The 19863-nt window shown below is 40.5% G+C and overlaps 2 protein-coding genes and 1 long non-coding RNA gene across 4 annotated transcripts; 2 read left to right on the top strand and 1 right to left on the bottom strand.

The window, feature by feature from the left end:
- The first annotated feature begins 2075 nt into the window (after nucleotides 1-2075).
- LOC127754280 (uncharacterized) lies at nucleotides 2076-7929 on the top strand. Its single transcript, XM_052279759.1, has 8 exons — nucleotides 2076-2870; nucleotides 5121-5254; nucleotides 5386-5498; nucleotides 5996-6113; nucleotides 6700-7023; nucleotides 7120-7199; nucleotides 7297-7346; nucleotides 7489-7929. The coding sequence occupies exons 1-8, from the start codon at nucleotides 2297-2299 to the stop codon at nucleotides 7629-7631; spliced, it is 1536 nt and encodes a 511-aa protein (XP_052135719.1). The 5' UTR covers nucleotides 2076-2296; the 3' UTR covers nucleotides 7632-7929.
- Nucleotides 7930-10022: 2093 nt separating this feature from the next.
- LOC127754288 (uncharacterized) lies at nucleotides 10023-16560 on the bottom strand. Of its 2 annotated transcripts, XR_008012799.1 has the most exons (7): nucleotides 16420-16560; nucleotides 13769-13912; nucleotides 11702-11846; nucleotides 11459-11611; nucleotides 11198-11282; nucleotides 10659-10982; nucleotides 10023-10585 (listed from the first exon to the last, which is right to left on the bottom strand). It is a non-coding gene; the product is annotated as an uncharacterized LOC127754288 (long non-coding RNA). The 2 variants fall into 2 exon arrangements; XR_008012798.1 differs by having other exon boundaries at nucleotides 11459-11846.
- LOC127754282 (B3 domain-containing protein Os11g0156000) lies at nucleotides 15577-17391 on the top strand. Its single transcript, XM_052279761.1, has 3 exons — nucleotides 15577-16349; nucleotides 16465-16657; nucleotides 16757-17391. The coding sequence occupies exons 1-3, from the start codon at nucleotides 15719-15721 to the stop codon at nucleotides 16767-16769; spliced, it is 837 nt and encodes a 278-aa protein (XP_052135721.1). The 5' UTR covers nucleotides 15577-15718; the 3' UTR covers nucleotides 16770-17391.
- The last annotated feature ends 2472 nt before the right edge of the window (nucleotides 17392-19863 follow it).

The raw sequence follows: 19863 nt of genomic DNA, 5'->3' as shown, positions 1-19863 counted from the left end.
TTTATAATTTATACGTCGGCGATGGTTACTAGCATTCAGAGAAACACCACACAAATTATTTAAAAATTAAAGATATTTACAATAGAATAATCATAAATATTCCTAATCAAATTTCTAACACAGTTAAATATGATGCCCGCGCATATGCGCGGGCTACCTTCCGGCTAAAAGATCGTTGGGGCCACTATTATGCCTTTGGACAAGCTTGCAGCCTTGGCTACTAGTTAATTTCTCTGTCCCAAAATATAAGAATTCTACCCTTTACATTCAAACGAGCACCACTACATATATATGATGAAATTTCTTACGAACAACGTACGATACTGCTCAGCCTCTTGTGCATGCAGAAAACATGGCCCCAACATGTTTCCATGGCCCAATCATACACATATAAGACAAGATCATAATAAAATTGTACTAATTCTATCGTACGCTACGCATAGCAATTTCCTTAAATTGTCCTAAAATATAAGAGATTTTCTAATTCTGAAACAATACTTTGTTCCTCACCTACCACTTTTTATACTCACTCCGTTTCACAATGTAAGACTTTTTAGCATTGCTCACATACATATAAATGTTAATGAATCTAAATACCTGCATATGTCTAGATTCATCAATATCTAAATGAATATAGACAATGCTAAAAAATCTTATATTGTGAAACGGAGGAAGTACTAGTTTATTTCCTACTCATTATCTTTTGTACTGGTTTATTCTCCTAGACATCATCTTTTATACTACTTTATTCTTCCAACCCTCACCATTTGTAACATGCTTTGTCTTTTTACTACTTCCCTATTTTTTATAAAAAAAGGACATAATCTCTTATATATATCTAAGAGCGAAGTGAGTATGGTACACAGTTTCTCTATCGTCCACCTCACCACAAATGCAATGTGACAATCCTTATAACTTGCTGATGTAGGCATGTTATACTTGCTCTTATGTACGGATATAGCTGTCTGCACTCGCAATGTTGTGTGCACTGTTCATTTTTTGGGCTCAATACACTTAACCCGGTAAACCAAACTAGGCCAACCCATTTTTCGTTTCTAGAAGGGCTGTGCCCTTTTCGGTCCTGGAAAAGGGTCTAGAAGCTAAGCTGCATTTTCTGCTGGGCCTCAGAAGGGCCCATTTTTTACATACCCTACATACCTACAAAGGAATAAGTCCACTTTGACTCCCTTAAACAAAGGGCCCAATCTAATTAGTATCCCTCAATCACAATAACAGATGGGAGTATCTATGCATCTTTTAAAAGATTTTTATGATTTTTAATCTTTGGATACAGTAAAAAACAAAAAGCAACTAAGAAACACCATAATGGACACTAATTACCATATCTTAAAGAAAAAGATCAAATCCAATATAAATTTCAAAACTTACATGCAAAGATTCAAAAATTACAGTGTAACTTACAAGAAAATACACCGTAAATTTGAGTGAGAAAATCGAGCGAGAGATAAGAAAAAAAATCTTTCGAGTGAGATATAGCAAAATCATGCAAGATATCTTAATCTTCAACTATTAAAACTGATGTAATTTGTCTTCCTCTACAATTTTGAGAGCAGTTTTTGCTAACATGGCTCGTTGACCCATCCAACCTGCTGACTCATCATGTGGCACTAGCTTCTCTACCGCCTACGTTGTTGTCTGGGCTGACCGGCCTCTCGACACAGCCGCCACTGTGGTAGCAGAAAGGACCGGTTCAACGATCCACGTCAGCGGCGCAAGCCGTAGAGAAGTTGGCGCCACATGCTGAGTTAGCCAGATGGATTGGGTCAACGAGTCATGTTAGAGAAAACTGCTGAGAGAGTCTATTACGGTTGAAGGATATGAGTTAGATTGGAGCTATTGAGGGAGTCAAAGTGGGTTTACTCCACCTACGAATCCAATCTGGTAGAACAATGGAACTTTGTATTGGGCCGTACGTCTGCTCCATTACTAAATTGGCCTAAGAGGCCCAAATTAAATGACGAACATTTTTGTTTCCTTTTCTGATTATAAAACGGAGAAAAAATGATTGTTTGTTCTTGTTTAATCTCTTTCTTTCGCAACAAACCCTACCGTTAGTCCATGATCCGCGAGCGAACTGGAAATGCATGGATCGAAATTAAGGTCACTAACTGACTCCATGAATTCCGGGAGAATCTCACCTCTATACCATACGCCATCTCCATCATCTCTCGATCCATCTCCAGCAAGTTACCTATAAAAAGCTAATCCAATCCCCAGCTATCTATCTAGCTCGATCCATCACTCCATCACTCATCAAGCTAACTGCCTAACCACCATGGCGATCCACCACCTCGTCGCCTCTCTCCTCCTCTTCTTCTCGTGCTGCCACGCGGTCGCCGCCGGCGCTGGCGTTCGCGGCCGGCTGCCACCGACGCTGGCGACGTGGCGCCAGTACGCGGCCGCCGCCGCGCCGCCGCCGCAGGTGGTGCAGTACGAGACGCGGTACTTCACGCAGCGGCTGGACCACTTCAACGAGCTGCCGGCGAGCAACGGCACGTTCCGGCAGAGGTACCTGGTGAACGGCACGTTCTGGGGCGGGGCGGCGGCGCCGGTGTTCGTGTACGCCGGTAACGAGGGCGACGTCGCGCTGTTCGCCAGCAACACCGGTTTCATGTGGGAGGCGGCGCCGCGGTTCCGCGCCATGCTCGTGTTCGTCGAGCACAGGTACTACGGCGAGTCGCTGCCGTTCGGCGGCACCAGGGCGGCGGCGTTCGCGGACGCGTCGGCGGCGGGGTACCTGACCACGGCGCAGGCGCTCGCCGACTTCGCGGAGCTCATCCTCAGCCTCAAGTCCAACCTCACCGCCTGCAAGGCCCCCGTCGTCATCTTCGGCGGCTCATACGGCGGCAGTAAGTCTAACTTAACTTGAGTTTTTTTTAATACTCCCTGTTTCAAGATTTACAACTAAAGATTTAAGTTGTAAGACGTTTCGACTTTGCCAAAGTTAAACTTCTTTAAATTTGACTAAATTTATAGATAAATATAATAATATTTATAATATTGAATTAGTTTAATTAAATCAATAGTTAAATATTTTTTTTCATAATAAATTTGTCTTGAGTTGAAAATATTGTTATTTTTTCTACAAACTTTATCAAATTTGAAACAGTTTGACTTTGATCAAAGTCAAAACGTGGAGATAGTAAATTGCATCATTAGCAAGCAGTTGGTTAATCTTACATCATCAAGCAGTAAGACTAACTACATCATCAAACAGTTGATGGCATGTGACTTTAGGTTAATGACATGTTATCGGTTCATTTGTCAGTGACTCAAAGTGAAGGATCTATTTCTCGTTGGTGTATCTGTTCATATACGTGTGTTATTATGCTAAGGCACTTGCAGTTGTCTTAATTATTTAGCTACAATTAAGGCGAGAAAGGTGTTAGTTAATGATGCTTTTCTGTTGTGCAGTTAATCGATCAGGATTGTTCAGGAGTAGGACAGAAAATGACTAATACCTACTCCCTAAGTCCAAAAAAAAGACAAACCTATTTTCCGTGCCCAACATTTAACCGTCTGTCTTATTTAAAAAAATTATGAAAAAAATTAAAAAGACAAGTCACGCATAAAATATTAATCATGTTTTATCATCTAACAACAATAAAAATACGAATTATAAAAAAATTTCATATAAGATGGACAATCAAAATTGGACACGTAAACCTAGGGTTTGCCTTTTTTTTATGACGGAGGGAGTACATTGGTAGTTATTAGCTATCAGAAAAATTAATTTGAAAATATATAAATGGCTAAGTAGGTGGCTAATAATTATACTAATCGGCACGAAACTGACTGGATCATATATATACTCCCTCCATACTTATAAAGGAAGTCGTTGAGGGACAATGTTTAAGTTAAATCTTGGGAATATAAAACATGAATAATTCTCAATTTGTTGAGTTTGAAAATGTAAAAATTATATGTATAGATTTGTCTTGAAAAATACTTTCATAAAAGTATACATATATCACTTTTTAATAAATATTTTTATAGAAATAAGAAGTGAAAGTTGTGTTTTGGAGACCGTGTCGCTGTCCTAAACGACTTTCTTTATGAGTATGGAGGGAGTATATCGAGAAAGATATATACAAATCAGTAGAGTATCAAGTTCTCCAACGTGTACTACGCATGAGTAGTGCATTCCAGCTTCCACATGTCCAAATTAAATCCCATCACAATTTAGAAAATTATCTCCCTGGATATATAGCTAGGCTCTTGAGAGAAAGAGTGAATTAACACTAGTTTGGAATGCAAGAAACTAAAAACTGAAAAGATGACGATGATAGCGTACGTGCAGGCCGGGTAGTCGATAAAAAGTCCTAGCTATAGCGTGACCTCAACTTAAGTACTACTCACTATAATTGCTATAATTAATTAGCTGTCTGATATAAATTCAAGGACGTACGACGAAGATGATCTGATGGACTTTTTGCTGGGCCACTGACGAAAACGTCGGCCAAATATATTAAAATTTAGGATGGAATTAGAGTATATAACAACATTGATTGTTTAGAAGATCGATAATCCGATGCAACTTTTCATCTTTCATAAATACTATAGATCGATAGATTTAGCTAAGATATTGTATGTCCAAGTCAGAGCTTCTTCCATTGAAAAAAATAGGTGAACGAGAGATTACGTGCTATATGCATATTACAGATACCAAAACTTAATATGGTTGTATGTCTGATGATGAGCAGATGCCAAAAATGTAAATCGTTATCTAATACTCCCTCCATCTTTAAATGTTTGACGCCGTTGACTTTTTTAAATATATTTGACCGTTTGTCTTATTCAAAAAAATTTAAGTAATTATTTTTTTTCTATCATTTGATTTATTGTTAAATATACTTTTATGTATGTATATAGTTTTACATATTTTATAAAAGTTTTTGAATAAGACGAATGGTCAAACGTTTTAAAAAAAATCAACGACGTTAAACATTTAGGGAAAGAGTGAGTAAGGTATTTCTATTATGTACGCGTGCATGCGATTCTTTAACATGTGATTCTAGCATGATACATTGTCTGTGAAATTACATCAAGTTGGATTAATCGTAGGAATTTTTCTTTTGATAATTAATGCAAATAAACAGTGTTGGCTGCATGGATGAGGATGAAGTACCCGCACATTGTGATGGGCGCCGTTGCATCCTCTGCACCTATTCTTGGCTTAAACGGTCTATCTGATCCTTACTCCTTCTATAATGTCGTCTCCAACGACTTCAAGGTATAATAACAATTTAATATATATATATATTATACCGATCATTATTCTCTCTTTTTAATTACGATCGAGTACTTAGCTGCAAAATACTGCTTTGACAATTATATATGAATGCGTGTTAATTAATATATCAGAGTGAAAGTAAACATTGCTACGATGTGCTTCGAAACTCATGGAGTGAGATGTACAAAGCGCTGGCCACCGACGCAGGGCGAGCTCGACTCAACCAAACATTCAATATGTGCAAGTACGTATTTATTTGTACCCTGTACTGTATTTTTATCCGTATTCCTGACTTTAATTTAGTGCCCTTGGTGAGATATGACGAGATCACTCCTACTATTATATGGAACCACTTAACACACAAACAAATCTAATATATAATGGATTATAAATCACTATGAATTTTTTTTAGAGAAGGGTTTTTTTACCCGGCCTCTATATCCAACTGGATATATGCAGCCTTTTTTTTAGAAACTAGGAACTTAGCCTATCAAATGGGGAACTTAGCCCTCAAATAACCCAATCTGAAATTCGCTCCTATGAAGATTTGAACTCAGGATCTTGAACTATGAAATTAATAACATAGAAAAATACTGTTAAATGCGCCTCTATGATATATTTCTAGAACTGTTGTTTTTTTAATTTCCTCTAAACACAAGGATGGGTTGAACATCAAGGGAGTAATTAATGTAATTCAATTTACGTGATTAATTAACTAATTGATTGATTTTATATATGCAGAGGTAACGTGGACGGCATACCCGGCTTGGTCGAGAAGGCTCTAATCTACGGCTCAATGATGGATTACCCGACACCATCCAACTTCCTCACCTCCCTCCCGGCGTATCCCGTCAGAGAGGTATATATATACATATACGTATATAATGTATGCATACATTTCTACTCATTTTTCTCTGTGTTCATTAACTTATGGGTAATTTTATCATTATTGAGAAAATAAATATTTTCTATTGTTAAATTAGGTACCTCGAGTTGATTTATCAAAGACCTTAATTAAAATCACTCAACTTGAGAGGGGTAAAACAGCCCCCAGGCATCATGCATGGAAGAAAACCTTCTCATGCAGGTCGAGAAAACCCTCTGAACCCTACCACACCCTTACATAGCGGCCGTCATAGTCTGTGTGACAATTATCCCTTACATAGCGGCCACCATAGTCCGTGTGACAACTATCTGGACCGAACCTTAGAGGCTTAGACCTTTGCTTTGGCGTGTGACAGACGAGGGAATTTTTTTTTACCCTAGCCTAAAACTTATCTCCACTAGAAGTCGAACATAGGACCTGAGAAGTGCTACTAGAGCCACCTAACCAATTCAGCTAGAGGCCCATCATTCACAACTTATACGTACATATACATATACATATACATATACATGTTTTATATATTGTACATTATTATATTTATGAATATAAAAAAAAACAGATTTGCCGCGCGATCGACAAACCGACGTCGGGGAACGACACGGTGTCGCGGATCAAGGACGCGATGACGATCTACTACAACAGCACCGGCGGGCTTGCGTGCTTCCCCGGCGCCGGCGCCGAGGACGACGACCCCTACGGCATGTTCCCCGGCTGGACATGGCAGGCCTGCACGGAGGTGATCATGACGATGAGCTACGGCATCGGCAACGCCACCGTCTTCCCGCCGGACCCCTTCAACCTCACCGCCTACCTCGCCGGCTGCCTCGCCACCACCGGCGTCCCTCCCCGCCCTCACTGGATCCAGTCCTACTTCGGCGGCTACGTAATTTCATCATCTGTTGATCGATCATCTAAGTTAATTTCAGATAAATTAATTGATGAACTACTGATGATCGAATTAATTTTATATATTCGCCAGGATATTCGGAATGTTTTGAAGAGATCTGGGAGTAACATCATCTTCTTCAATGGACTCCGCGATCCGTGGAGCGCCGGCGGGTAATTTTTGTTTAAAATCCCAATCTGGTGCAAAATGTTAATTTACTTGGATTAATTATATAAGCACACTTGACGGCAATCTTTCTTCTTCCCGCAGAATACTGAAGAGCATTTCCAACAGCATCATTGCGCTGGTTGAGCCAAAAGGTCATCAGTCAGTAGCTGAATTTAATTTATCTATTTGAACTTTTTAGCTGCAATGAAAACCTTTTAGACTTCCTTCCATGCTGTTTTTTTTTCATCAAAATTTATGTGTGGGAATTGAGTAAAATTTGGTTGTTGCGCGCAGGTGGACACCACGTAGACCTGAGATTCTCCACCAAGGAAGACCCTGAATGGCTCAAGAAAGTCCGGAGACAGGAGATGAGAATCATAGCTGATTGGCTCAAACAATACTACAGTGATGAGGCCATAGATAGCATGATGAACTAGTCTTAGCTGTTCTCCAAAAAAAAAAAAACACTAGTCTCAGCTAGTATTATAAAGTAGTATCACTATATGTGCATGAAAAATTAAAATTAAGTAGCTAGCTAGGAATTAATTAAGTGGATTGGTTTTATATCCATATTGTTTTTTATCATTCTATTATTTATTCATACCCATAATAAGAAGAAGAAGAAGAAGAAAGAAAGTACGAAAAATAATGGCGTCTTCGGCATATTTTTCTCACTCTATAATGTATTCGGCCCATCCGAATTGGGCACGTGTGCTGGATGAAACATAATCGTGGGAACTGACTATCTATTCGTCGGGTGATTTCAAGCAAAAAATCACCCAGATTTTTTCTACCCTTAGATTTACATCCAACGGTATACAAAAAGAAAATAACAAATATATATTTACTTACACGGTATTTTTATCAAAGTTACAGTGTACTTACATGTCATATCAACTGAATTTACAAATATAATTTCAGCTATATAGGACTGTAATTTTATATTTTAATGAAAATAACAAATACATATTTACTTACACATCATTCTTACCAAAAATATAGTGCACTTACATGTCATATTGATGAAATTTACAAATGTAATTTTAGCTATATAGGACTATAATTTTATATTTTAATTAAAATAACAAATACATATTTACTTACACATCATTTTTATTGAAATTACAGTGCACTTACATATCATATCAACTAAATTTACATATGTAATTTTAGTTAAAAAGGACTGTAATTTTAGCTAGAGAGAAGAACGTATGAGAAAAAAGTGATTCCGGGCGGAGTTAGCGAGAGAGAAGGAAACAGACAGGCGCACATCAAAAATTTGTACCGCGAAAAAAAAAACCAGGCCCAAGCATCGAACCACGACCTTATCCATGCAGCCTGCCAGCCTCCACCATCGTGCATAAATCTTGGCGACTTGGCGCTCACATCGTGTGGCCAAAAAATCCGTGAAATCGTTGGGAAAGAATGACCCGACAGATTTCTAGCCAAATCGTAATCGTGTGCATGTGGGCCCGTGGGCTGGGTGAAACGTAATCGTGTGCAGCCCGTGGGATGGGTGATGAGTAGTTGGACGGGTTGGACCTACTGTTGTGAGCCCATTAGACTCAGCCTGACAGTGCTCTTCCTAGAGAGCAGATCTGTTCTTCCAACGTGCATGGTTAATTGTATTGTATTGGTTTTGCTATTTCACCTACTATAGATTTTTGGGTTTCTACATTTCACTTTTTTGTTCATTGGATTTTGCATCAAGATTTGTGTTCTTATACATCCAACTTGTATTTACACTCAGGTACAAAAACTTACACTTAGTACTTAGTTATAGTGCACTTACACTCAGTTACACTACATTAAAATGAGATTTTACAACAGTTTTTATATCTAGATTTATGATTTTTGACATGTTTATCATTTTTTATTTTATTTAAAACGGACTATATCCAATGGTGGAAAAGTTTCTGTAATATTCTAAGCTATAAATTTTAAGTATAAAAGTTTCTACTTCCTCCGTTTCACAATGTAAGTCATTCTAGCATTTTCCACATTCATATTGATATTAATGAATTTAGACATATATATCTATCTAGATTCATTAACATCAATATGAATGTGAGAAATGCTAGAATGATTTACATTGTGAAACAGATGGAGTATTTTTGATGAACGTTATTACAATAAGTTGCATCTTGTGCCAGCATTTTCATCTTAAAGAAAAAAAAATTAGCATTACTGCATTAAGTGGAGTACCAGTTACTGTTGGCCACTGGCTGATCCGTCGATTCATGATTGTTTCTCGCTGTAGTACGTCAGGTGTTGTTACTACAAACAAGTAGAGATGGATGTGGTGGTATTGTGTCCAGGGTTAACATTTTCGACGAAAAATGTAAAATTTTGTGGTTTCGACACAGGACGAAAGCAATTTCCGAGTGAAATTTCAAATGGTTCTCGAGAATTCAAATTTGGAACAGTAATTTCAACCAAAATCTCTACTGTTATAAAAATTAAAGATGTTTTTACTGGTACTTTGATATGTCATCTGTGGATGAGTCGATTTTTAAGTTTGTTCACTTTTGAAAAATATAGATTTATGTTTGAGTCGGTTTGTAAGTTTGTTCAGTTTTGAAAATAGAAAAGGAGTCGTATAAGAAATTTCTTTTAAAAAACGTTGCACTCCTAATTGCATCTCAAGATTTTTTTTAAAAAAAATATCTCTCTAAGCGAATTTCTACAGTAAATTTTAACTTAACTAAACAATATAGCAATAATAAGATTAACATAGCCTCCATCGTTGCAACGCACATGTACTTTTTTCTAGTATAAATAAAATTTGGTAAAAACAAAAAAAAAACACCGTACCGCTGGGATTGAGATCTGGCGCTACTCAATCGGAGAGGTGAACCTCGATTGTATCCATCTATGGCTGTGTTTAGATCTAAAGTTTGGATCCAAACTTCAGTCCTTTTCCATTACATCAACCTGTCATACACACATAATTTTTTAGTCACATCATCTCCAATTTCAACCAAAATTCAAACTTTGCGCTGAACTATAGCTGGACGGCTAGCTCCATCAATGGTATGATGATATATAAATCGATCCTCTGGCCGTACTAGCCAGTGGCCACCCTGCTACTGCTGCTGGTCCATGGACCATGGATGATTAACTGCATGCATCTGCATCGATCGACCGATCATGCATGCCATGGCCTGCACCTAGATAGCTAGGAGGTACTAGCTATACACAGCCAACTAGCCAGCGACGGCGACGGCGAGGACCCAGCTGCTCTGCACAGCACGTCGCCGGCCGGCAGGCCGCCGATGGATCGATCGGTCGATCTCACTGTCTTCTTGCGTAAGCCCAGCAATGGGGGACCGGATCGACCGGCACCTCTGCTGCAGCTGCATACTCCATTTATCCCATGAAAAACCACATCCTATGTATGTTCAGATTCGTAGTATTAGAATGTCATATGATCCAGTTTTTCTATGGGACGCTGGAGTACTCACCTCTGCGGCTGCAGCTGCATACTCTATGCAATTGTGCATGCACGCGACGAGGAAACGAGCTGCCGCTGCTGCTGCTGCCAAACTGTTGGAGTGGGGGAAGGAGCCAGCTGCTGTGGATGTTTGCTGCGTGCGTTGCTGGTTGGTTGTTGCTGCTGAATTTGCTGATGCTGATGCTTGTGTGTGGCGTGCCCTGCCATTGGCAATGGCACCTGCCTCACGTTTCACTTTCACCTGCTCATCAGCCTCCTCTCACCACACAGTGTCTCTCACTTCGCTGCACGCATGTCCCTGCTTGTTTTGCTGATCCTGTCTGTCACTGAGAATCTGAGACAGCGATGTGATGATTAGTCTCGTGAAAACAGCTGCTACTCTATCTGTCTCAAAATAAATAAAATACCACAAGATCGATTCATAATGTAATGCGTCGTATCTCGAACTATTAAGTTTATTTATTTATTTTAGAATGGAGAAAGTACGTGCCTAGGAGTTCTACTGTGTCATCTCACTCAACAAGCTCTACTGTTACTACGAGTACTTACTTTCACCTGCAGGATTCTCCAAGGCTGGCACCCATCTCCTCCTGCTGCTACAGTACAGTCAGCAATACGGATGTCATCTGCAGTTCTGCACTATAGTAGTAACGTTAGTTACAGCAACAAATATTAACTAGCCAAGAAATCCTTGTGTAACTAATGGTCAGGTACAATATAGATAGAACTGCCAATCCAGCGTACTGTACCAGGAGAAAAAAAAAATGGCTGTATGGAAAATGGAACAGCAACGTACGGTACAAGGCCTACCCATTGGGTCATCTTGTGGTGCTTCTGTTCTTGAGCCAATCGGGTACAGTGTCATGCATCATCAGGATACTGTTCACTGTCACACCTCACATTGTTCGTGCTTTCTCTCTCTTTCTTCCACTTTGTCTGCCTTCACTAAAGTTCCTCTTTATGCTGACAGAAAGAGGGTAGTACAACGCAATGCATGACCTGCGAGGGTAAAAGGCCGAGTCTGATGACACACACATAGGAGTATACTCCTACCTGTTTCTCTCCCCCATCATCTCCTTCGTCACCTTCGATCTCCATCACGTCAGTCTTCGCCAGTGCGCCACAAGAAAAAAAAGCTCCAATTTAGATGATCCGCAATACGCATTCTCATCACACGCCACACGCACAGAAGAGAGATCTGCCAAAAAAGATCGCGAACTTAGCTGCGCACACCTGCGCCCGGTACAAAAAAATTTAGGCACCACACATGTAAACAACAGCAGCTGCGAAATGATCAAGTGATACTACTCCTAGTAGTAGCTAGTACCAGCAGAACATGGTCCCCCAACATCCAGCAGTTTAACCCCCGGGAATATTACAACCAGATCTCATTACACCATTATGCAAGATTCCAGCATCACGTTTTTGCAAAACACAAACAAAATCGTGGCAAAAATTTTCAATGGACAAACCGCGACAATTATGAAATATTAGCTAGGATGTCACACTAGTTCTCCATATCAAATGGATGCAGCATGATGTACTACATATACCTTTTTTTTTATATGGTAAAGTCTCTCCTTTGGTATGGAAGAACTTTGCAGGAATTTTACAGGAATTCCAGTGTTCCAAATAGGGGCAGAGCCAGGCCTAATGCAATTAGGGCTTGACTCCATGATTCGATTCAAATCTGATGAAAAAATGTATGAAAATTTTGAAAATATATGATTTCTAACCAAAATGGATCAATTCAGCCGTAGGCTTGCGCATTTGCAAGCTTCGCCCCTGGTTCGAAAGGAACCCTAAATGTTAGTACAATGGAAACATTTAATTGGCTGTTCCGTCTTTCCAAAAAAAAAAAAGAATACTTCCGATGATGGTACGCACCTGTGAATAAAGAGTAACATGCAGCTCAAGAGTTTAGTAGATTATCTACATGAACTTGGCAAAACATGCATGCATGGTCTTATGGAAAGGAACTTAGACCAAGAATAAAAAAAATGAGGAGCATTGGCATGTGGCCCCTCGTCTTGAGTTATCTTGTATTCAATTCCATTAAGATACCAATTCGTTCATGTGCATGGCAAAACCAAACCAGCATTATCAAAATATTGGGCAGGTGAGCTGCTCATTTGATTGACTTGTGAAAAAGTCATGCCGGGAGGCTCGCTAGTTATTCATGTTCATGCTTAAATATGATAGGCTTGGTCAAAACTCGCCACTGAGCTTGCACTATTCAAATGCAGAAAAAAGATTAAAAAAAGAATATGCAAACTCAGCTACAACGGTATAATTTATTATCCATCAACATGTACACAATGAAATCAAGTTAATGGTATGTACGTGCTAGATTAATTGTTTTCTTGATCAAAATTTACACATGTCAATTTGTCAACAGTAAAAAGGGTTTATGCTTAACCATAACACATTCCTGCATGCTTGTAATCCTTTTTTTTTGGAGCATCATTCCTCTATTTTAAAGGTTCCAAAAGAATCATCCGTTAACTTTCAATGAAAATGCAAGAAGAATGCATTCCCCTAGATCTATGCACCTCTACAGACCTATTTAACTTTTGCAAATGAGGGCTCATCATTTGCATAGAGCTACATGTAAGTAACCTCCATGGCTTTCTTTGTAAGATTCCATAGCAAACGAACAATTTGGACTAAATCGTGATGTTACGTACTCCAAGAGATGCTAAACATAGGGTAATATTATATTTAGTAACATTTACGTGTACATTTTTTAGTATAGATATTCTTTTACAGTACATGTACCAGCCTACCAGGTAACCTCCGTTTTCTTTGTTCTAGATTTATTACTTTTCCTGTGTATGCACATACTTCATCCATCCTACAATAAGTTAATGTAGTACTAGACGTGACACATCCTAATAATATGAATCGAGACATGTTTAGAATGTGTCACATAGTAATAAAATGAGTCACATCCAGTACTACATTAACTTATTCTAGAACGGAGGGAGTAGAAAAAAAGCAAAGGGCAACACAACAGTGACAACACCATCTTCTGGTGATTTGTACAACTAGGAGAATCTATGAGGACAGGGAGATGTACACAACAGTGGAGAGCGAATCGGGGACAGAAAAACTTATCACCTGATTCAAGAACTTGTTGGAAATCGTTGAAAGGGAACTCTGTACTGGTCCATTCTTGATCCTGGCGTTTGGGAACTTGAAACCTCATAGCAGAAAGTAGGAGCAGGCAATGACAAGGCCACGTGAGATTACAATCACATTTTCCTGTTTTTCAGATACCGGTTAGCAGGTAAGAGCAGAAAGCAGAAGATAGATGTGATTTACAGCATATTGACAAGTGATCTGATGTGAAAAAGAAACAGCTAACGAAATGAATGTAGACAATATGTTTTAAGATCCGTTAAATCACCGTTATGATTGGATTCTCGACAGTGTTACCTATAACATAACAATGACCCCAGATGGCCCCTCCGGTTTCTCCAAAGGTTGACAAACTGAATAATACTTAGAATAAGCATGTATTAGTCAGCACACGATGTATCTAACCATGTATGCATCCCTCAAAACCATGTGACGGAAAACTTGTCTCCAAAGAAGCAAGCAAAGCGACATTGGTGATTTTGTCCCCAATATTTTAAAGAATCTGATACAGATCTGTCATTAAAAATATGACAAAACAGATCACCTAGTGTTCTGTATAACTGTATTCCAGTCCTCCAGCAACAGCAGTTGCTCCCCAAATGCCTGATGCATCTTAAGCCCAAAAGGCATCCACTAATTTATTTGCTAATTTATAGAGGTGATCATCTAACACAAGAAATAAAATAACACACAGGGGCTTTGCTCCCATACAAAAGCCCCCAGTCTCCTGAACAGAGGCAGGTCGTCCTGCCTCCAGTGGCTTGAATGAAAATTAAACCTTACAGACAATTCAATTCATTGTGTAAGAATCCAACCAAAACCAGCTCTTTACTCGAAAGTCTTTGCCATATTATTAGGTGGTCACTGGTCAGGCAACACATTCAATGAGACAGCCCTGACACCACCCTTGATCGTGTTGAATCTGTGATTAAAAAAAAATATGGCTTGTACTATTACGACATTTTTTTGCGCAATATAATTACATTGACAGCATGCACCTCAAATGTAACATCCAAATACTGAAGAAACCAATACCCTCAACAAGTATTTGACTGCTCGCAGAAATCTATCCATCTATAGAGTCCAATAACAAGGTTAACCTAGTCGCCTGGCCATTACCATTTTACCATCCAACAGGGCAAGATTTTGTTTGACCAACAGGAATGTATTCTTTAAGACAGAAAGCAGTAGGTTTAAATTAGGAAGCATTTTTTTTACAGTAATTGCTTTTCAGGCTAAAGTCAGGTCTTTGGAATCTTTCAGCTAATCTAGCCTAGTTCACTACATGTCTCCACAGGCACTAGCTTCAGTTCCAAATGCACAGTGGAATGGACAGCACACTCAATTGGCAACCGAGTTCCCAACCAGAACTCCCTTTCGCCAACCCAAAGCCAGATGGAAATGGAATGCCCTGCAACATCAGAAACCTGGACCTCTCTATAGGTTAAAATGGGGGGAGCTAATGACAGTGGTCACACATAGCTAGGTTGCAACCACCAGGCACATGGCGAGTAGTGGTAGGGCCAAAGTCTACTCCACCTCGCCTGGATGGCTGTGATTAGGCCACAATGGCCAGGCACCAACTTTGAAGCGCCACTATCTGAGTATCTGATCATTCCTCATCAGCAGCAGCTACACTGAATGAAACTACATATTCTAACCTCAGCATCTTTGATGCGCTTCACTTTGATTCTTCCTGTCTACCTAGGTTAAAATGGACCAAGCCCCCCCCCCCCCCCCCTCATGTCATGTACCAAGGAAATAGTAATACATTATTATGTGGACACACCCCCAAAGTTCTCCTTGGTAGGCTATAAATGCGTGGCCATGACATCTGCATTGTTCTCTACACCGCACACCATCCCTGCTATCCCTCTCCAGCACTAGCAGCAAAAGCTTTTGCCACAAAAGAGAAGTAAGCTAGCAGAAATGGCCATGAACCACCCTCTCTTCTCCCAGGAGCAACCCCAGTCCTGGCCATGGGGGGTGGCCATGTACGCCAACTTTCACTACCACCACCACTACGAGAAGGAGCACATGTTTGAGAAGCCCCTGACGCCCAGTGACGTGGGCAAGCTGAACCGGCTGGTGATCCCCAAGCAGCACGCCGAGAGGTACTTCCCCCTCGGCGCCGGCGACGCCGCCGACAAGGGCCTGATCCTGTCGTTCGAGGACGAGGCCGGCGCGCCGTGGCGGTTCAGGTACTCCTACTGGACGAGCAGCCAGAGCTACGTGCTCACCAAGGGCTGGAGCCGCTACGTCAAGGAGAAGCGCCTCGACGCCGGCGACGTCGTGCACTTCGAGAGGGTGCGCGGCTCCTTCGGCGTCGGCGACCGTCTCTTCATCGGCTGCAGGCGCCGCGGCGACACCGCCGCCGCGCAAACACCCGCACCGCCGCCCGCCGTGCGCGTCGCCCCGGCTGCACAGAACGCCGGCGAGCAGCAGCCGTGGAGCCCAATGTGTTACAGCACGTCGGGCGGCGGCTCATACCCTACCAGCCCAGCCAACTCCTACGCCTACCGCGCAGCAGATCATGATCACGGGGACATGCACCATGCAGGTAAAGAAACGAAGACGAAGCAACTGATGATCATAAACAAAATTAACATGAACAGCATAGCATTTCATACCTCGAGCTTTGCTTGCTCATACCATTTCTGATGACCAAACTGTAGACGAGTCTCCGCGCGACACGGACAGCCCAAGCTTCAGTGCAGGCTCGGCGCCATCGAGGCGGCTCAGGCTGTTCGGCGTCAACCTCGACTGCGGGCCAGAGCCGGAGGCAGACACCACGGCAGCGGCAACAATGTACGGCTACATGCACCAGCAGAGCTCCTATGCTGCCATGTCTGCAGTACCCAGTTACTGGTTAGTGTTAACTTCAAACACCACTAAATTGAGGTGATTACTTAGCTATAAGCATCAAGAACATTTCTCTAATCCATGAACTACAACTTAACATGACAGGGGCAATTCATAAGAAGATTGACTATGAGATCTGATCTGAGGCCATGCCTGCATGATCATAATTCATAAGTCCTAGCAAGCAACAGTGGAAGAACTAGTTGCTACTGCTCTGCATTCAGTGACAGGTTTAAATTGTGACTTGTGGAAGGACAAGGAAGGAAGTGGGGGGGAACTCCCTTGTTTCCCGGGCAAATGCATATTCCTTCCATCCCCATAGTGCCTTTTTTCTAGGTTATTTTCTTCTTCATCTTGGCTTCCAGAAACCCTACTTACTGTATGGGCCCCTGGCAGCAGACATGGATGGGGAGGTTTCAGGAAACATCAAGTTGAAAAGGAGAGGGGAATTGAAGAGACAGGCAGAGAGCTGTATGTATGTCAGTATGTGTCATCTGTCTGTATAGTGGGTCCAAGAACAAACCCTGAAGCTGATGTATCCACTCCTGCCTCCTCAGGAAACATAACTTTATCCCCATTTCACCTCTTCTACTGTGCTTGACCTGATGCAATCAATTGTTGATGGACCAGATGCAATTATGCAATGCTTCCATTTGTTGCAATCCAATAGGTTCACCGATTACACTGTGTAAGAAATTAAGGAGTGCATGTGCAATTTATTCCAACTTTTTAGAAATGATTTACATGGTAATTTGTCTGAATAAATCACTATGAGTTAATAGTATGACTAAAGAAAACTCCCGCAAACGACAAGCAGTAAAGAAATTACGTTGCAAAAACAACACCGACACCTGGGGATTTTCATGTCTTGATCTTTTATGGGTGGTCTCCACCTTTTTGTTCCCCAGGGAAGGAAAGGCTCAACAAAAAGATTAGTGTACAACAAGTGGTCTCAATTTCCCCTAATAGGATACTAAGAAAAAGCTGGCTAAGCTGATGGCCTAAGATGCAATTTCAGACACCAAAGGTCACAAAACTCCAATGACCAACAAGATTCTTCAAAGCATGCATCGGAAAAAATATATAGATCTGTCTCCCCCTTGTTGCCCATGCCAAAAACAAAAGGGAGCTTGCACGAGGCAAACAATTAAGAGGTTAGTGTTTTGGTCAGTCAATGTTTCAAAGTAGATGCTAGAGAAACATGACCTAACTAAGCTGACGTGGTTGTGATACCTGCTCTTAACCAAGGACAAAGCCATGGCTAGCCGTAAAATATTTACCGTGGTGACAACTTGTGAAACACGCCAAAGCTAAAACAAAGTACCTGGAGAATCTAGATTAAAAGCCTAACACCTAGAGCACTTGATGTGAAGACTGTTCAACAGCAAGTTGCCTGTTAAGTAGGTATTGCTATATACTAGCACTGTAGGATTAAGATACTGACACAAACTAAAAAAACAAGGTCCTATAGCATTTAACTGATTAGGATAAAAAGAATGAGCATGCAGATTTCAGGTTCATCTGAATGCGACTTGCATCAATTTTGGTAATGGTGATTAAACTAGCAGGTTAACTACCGTATCAACAGAACAAGATTTTCTTGTCTGCTTACAAGAGCATAAGCCATGTGCAGGGTGGAAGCTAGCTTTCCCTAATGACAAAAGATGAAGCTAGCTTATCCCAGGGTTTCATGATTAACACTTTTGAACACCAAATAATTTTATCTTAGAGCAAATGGGTCATGTGAGTGCCATAATGATAAAGTAGACTGTCGCTCTAGGTTAACATATACCGAGGGAAGGGAATTATCAATGGTATATTGCAACTTCAAAGTACAGACTAATTATACCATCCACATAAAGAAACTTGCAGCTAATTAAATCTCTACCTTTTATCTGGGTTCAAAGCTTTTAGTGCCCTACTGATCATCCTTGTTTGAAAGGCACTGTCTGGGACACAACTAAACTGGACTCTAAAGGAAATAAGAAGGCAAAGCATGAATACTCGAATGGCAATGCCATGATGGTGAGGCATGCATTGGAAGTAGCCATCACAAGACTGAACAGCCAACCGAGATAGGGGGTCATATAGTGGGGGCAACTCAGACCGGACCTACAAAATGCTGGCCATGACACACCCATCAGGCACCAGCCACTTGATCTCCTTGCTTTCAATAAGTCACTGTCCTCATGAGGCTCATGAACAAGCACGGTCCACAAGAAACTGGTACCCTGATGAATGGTGATCTCTTATGTGTATTGTGGCTGTTCCCCCAGTCCCTGCTATTGGTTGTAGATGCCAGCTTCGGTACACAAACAGTACTTTCCATGAGAAAATAGACATGAGCATATGGTGGACCAACGATGACTCTGAGTAAGGACTTAAGACATGTCTGGTTGTACTATGATGTGAAAACCACGGACAAGATGTTAATCATAGTAAATGACAATGAAAAACATCTACACTGTATCAACAGTTTACTCTCTTCCTCTGCCTTACTGTAGTACAGACAGAACGAAGACCTCAACCCCCCAAATAGCAACATCCTAAAGTAAGTGATAATCATCATGAATAATATATAGCAGGAAAAAAAAACAGCATTAGTATGCAAAAGAGAAAAAAAACGGTTATTGGACAGCATCCTTTAAAAAATCAAACATGTGTCTGCAAAGAGGGAGCAACTCTATGTTATTTATATACTAATGCTAATGGGAGCTAAAGTGTTTGGGATCATTTCTGGACTATTCAATAACTTACTCCTTGGTATGCCTGTTTCAAGCCAGGATAGTAGACATAGAAAAGTATTGTTGCGTAAATAAAAGGTTACACAATGTCAATGCACATGATGAAAGCTTCAAAGTAACTCGGTTGCCACTTGTCAATCGTGTAAGCCCCGCTGAGATGAATAAAAAAGTTAAGCTATTAATTATAGCTTAATAATTAATATGGAACAAAAACTTACATGAGTATTTTTATTTTAATGTAACAGTTTGCAATGCAACATAATAAAATACAATACAAAGATAAAATGAACGTAAACAAATTCCAAAGCACATGAGAGAAGTAGCACTAGCACCTGAGGAATAAAGCAGAACATTTTTTGGAGCTTATCATTTTTGAAGTGGAAATGGCGTAAGGAAGCTATCCAAAATGTGTATTGGTCGATGTAGTATCAGTAATTACCTGCAGTACACTGTTAGCATCCCGTAAGT

This window comes from Oryza glaberrima, chromosome 11 (assembly GCF_000147395.1).
Source record: "Oryza glaberrima chromosome 11, OglaRS2, whole genome shotgun sequence".
Lineage (NCBI taxonomy): Eukaryota > Viridiplantae > Streptophyta > Magnoliopsida > Poales > Poaceae > Oryza > Oryza glaberrima.
This window is presented reverse-complemented; position numbering and strand designations above follow the sequence as displayed.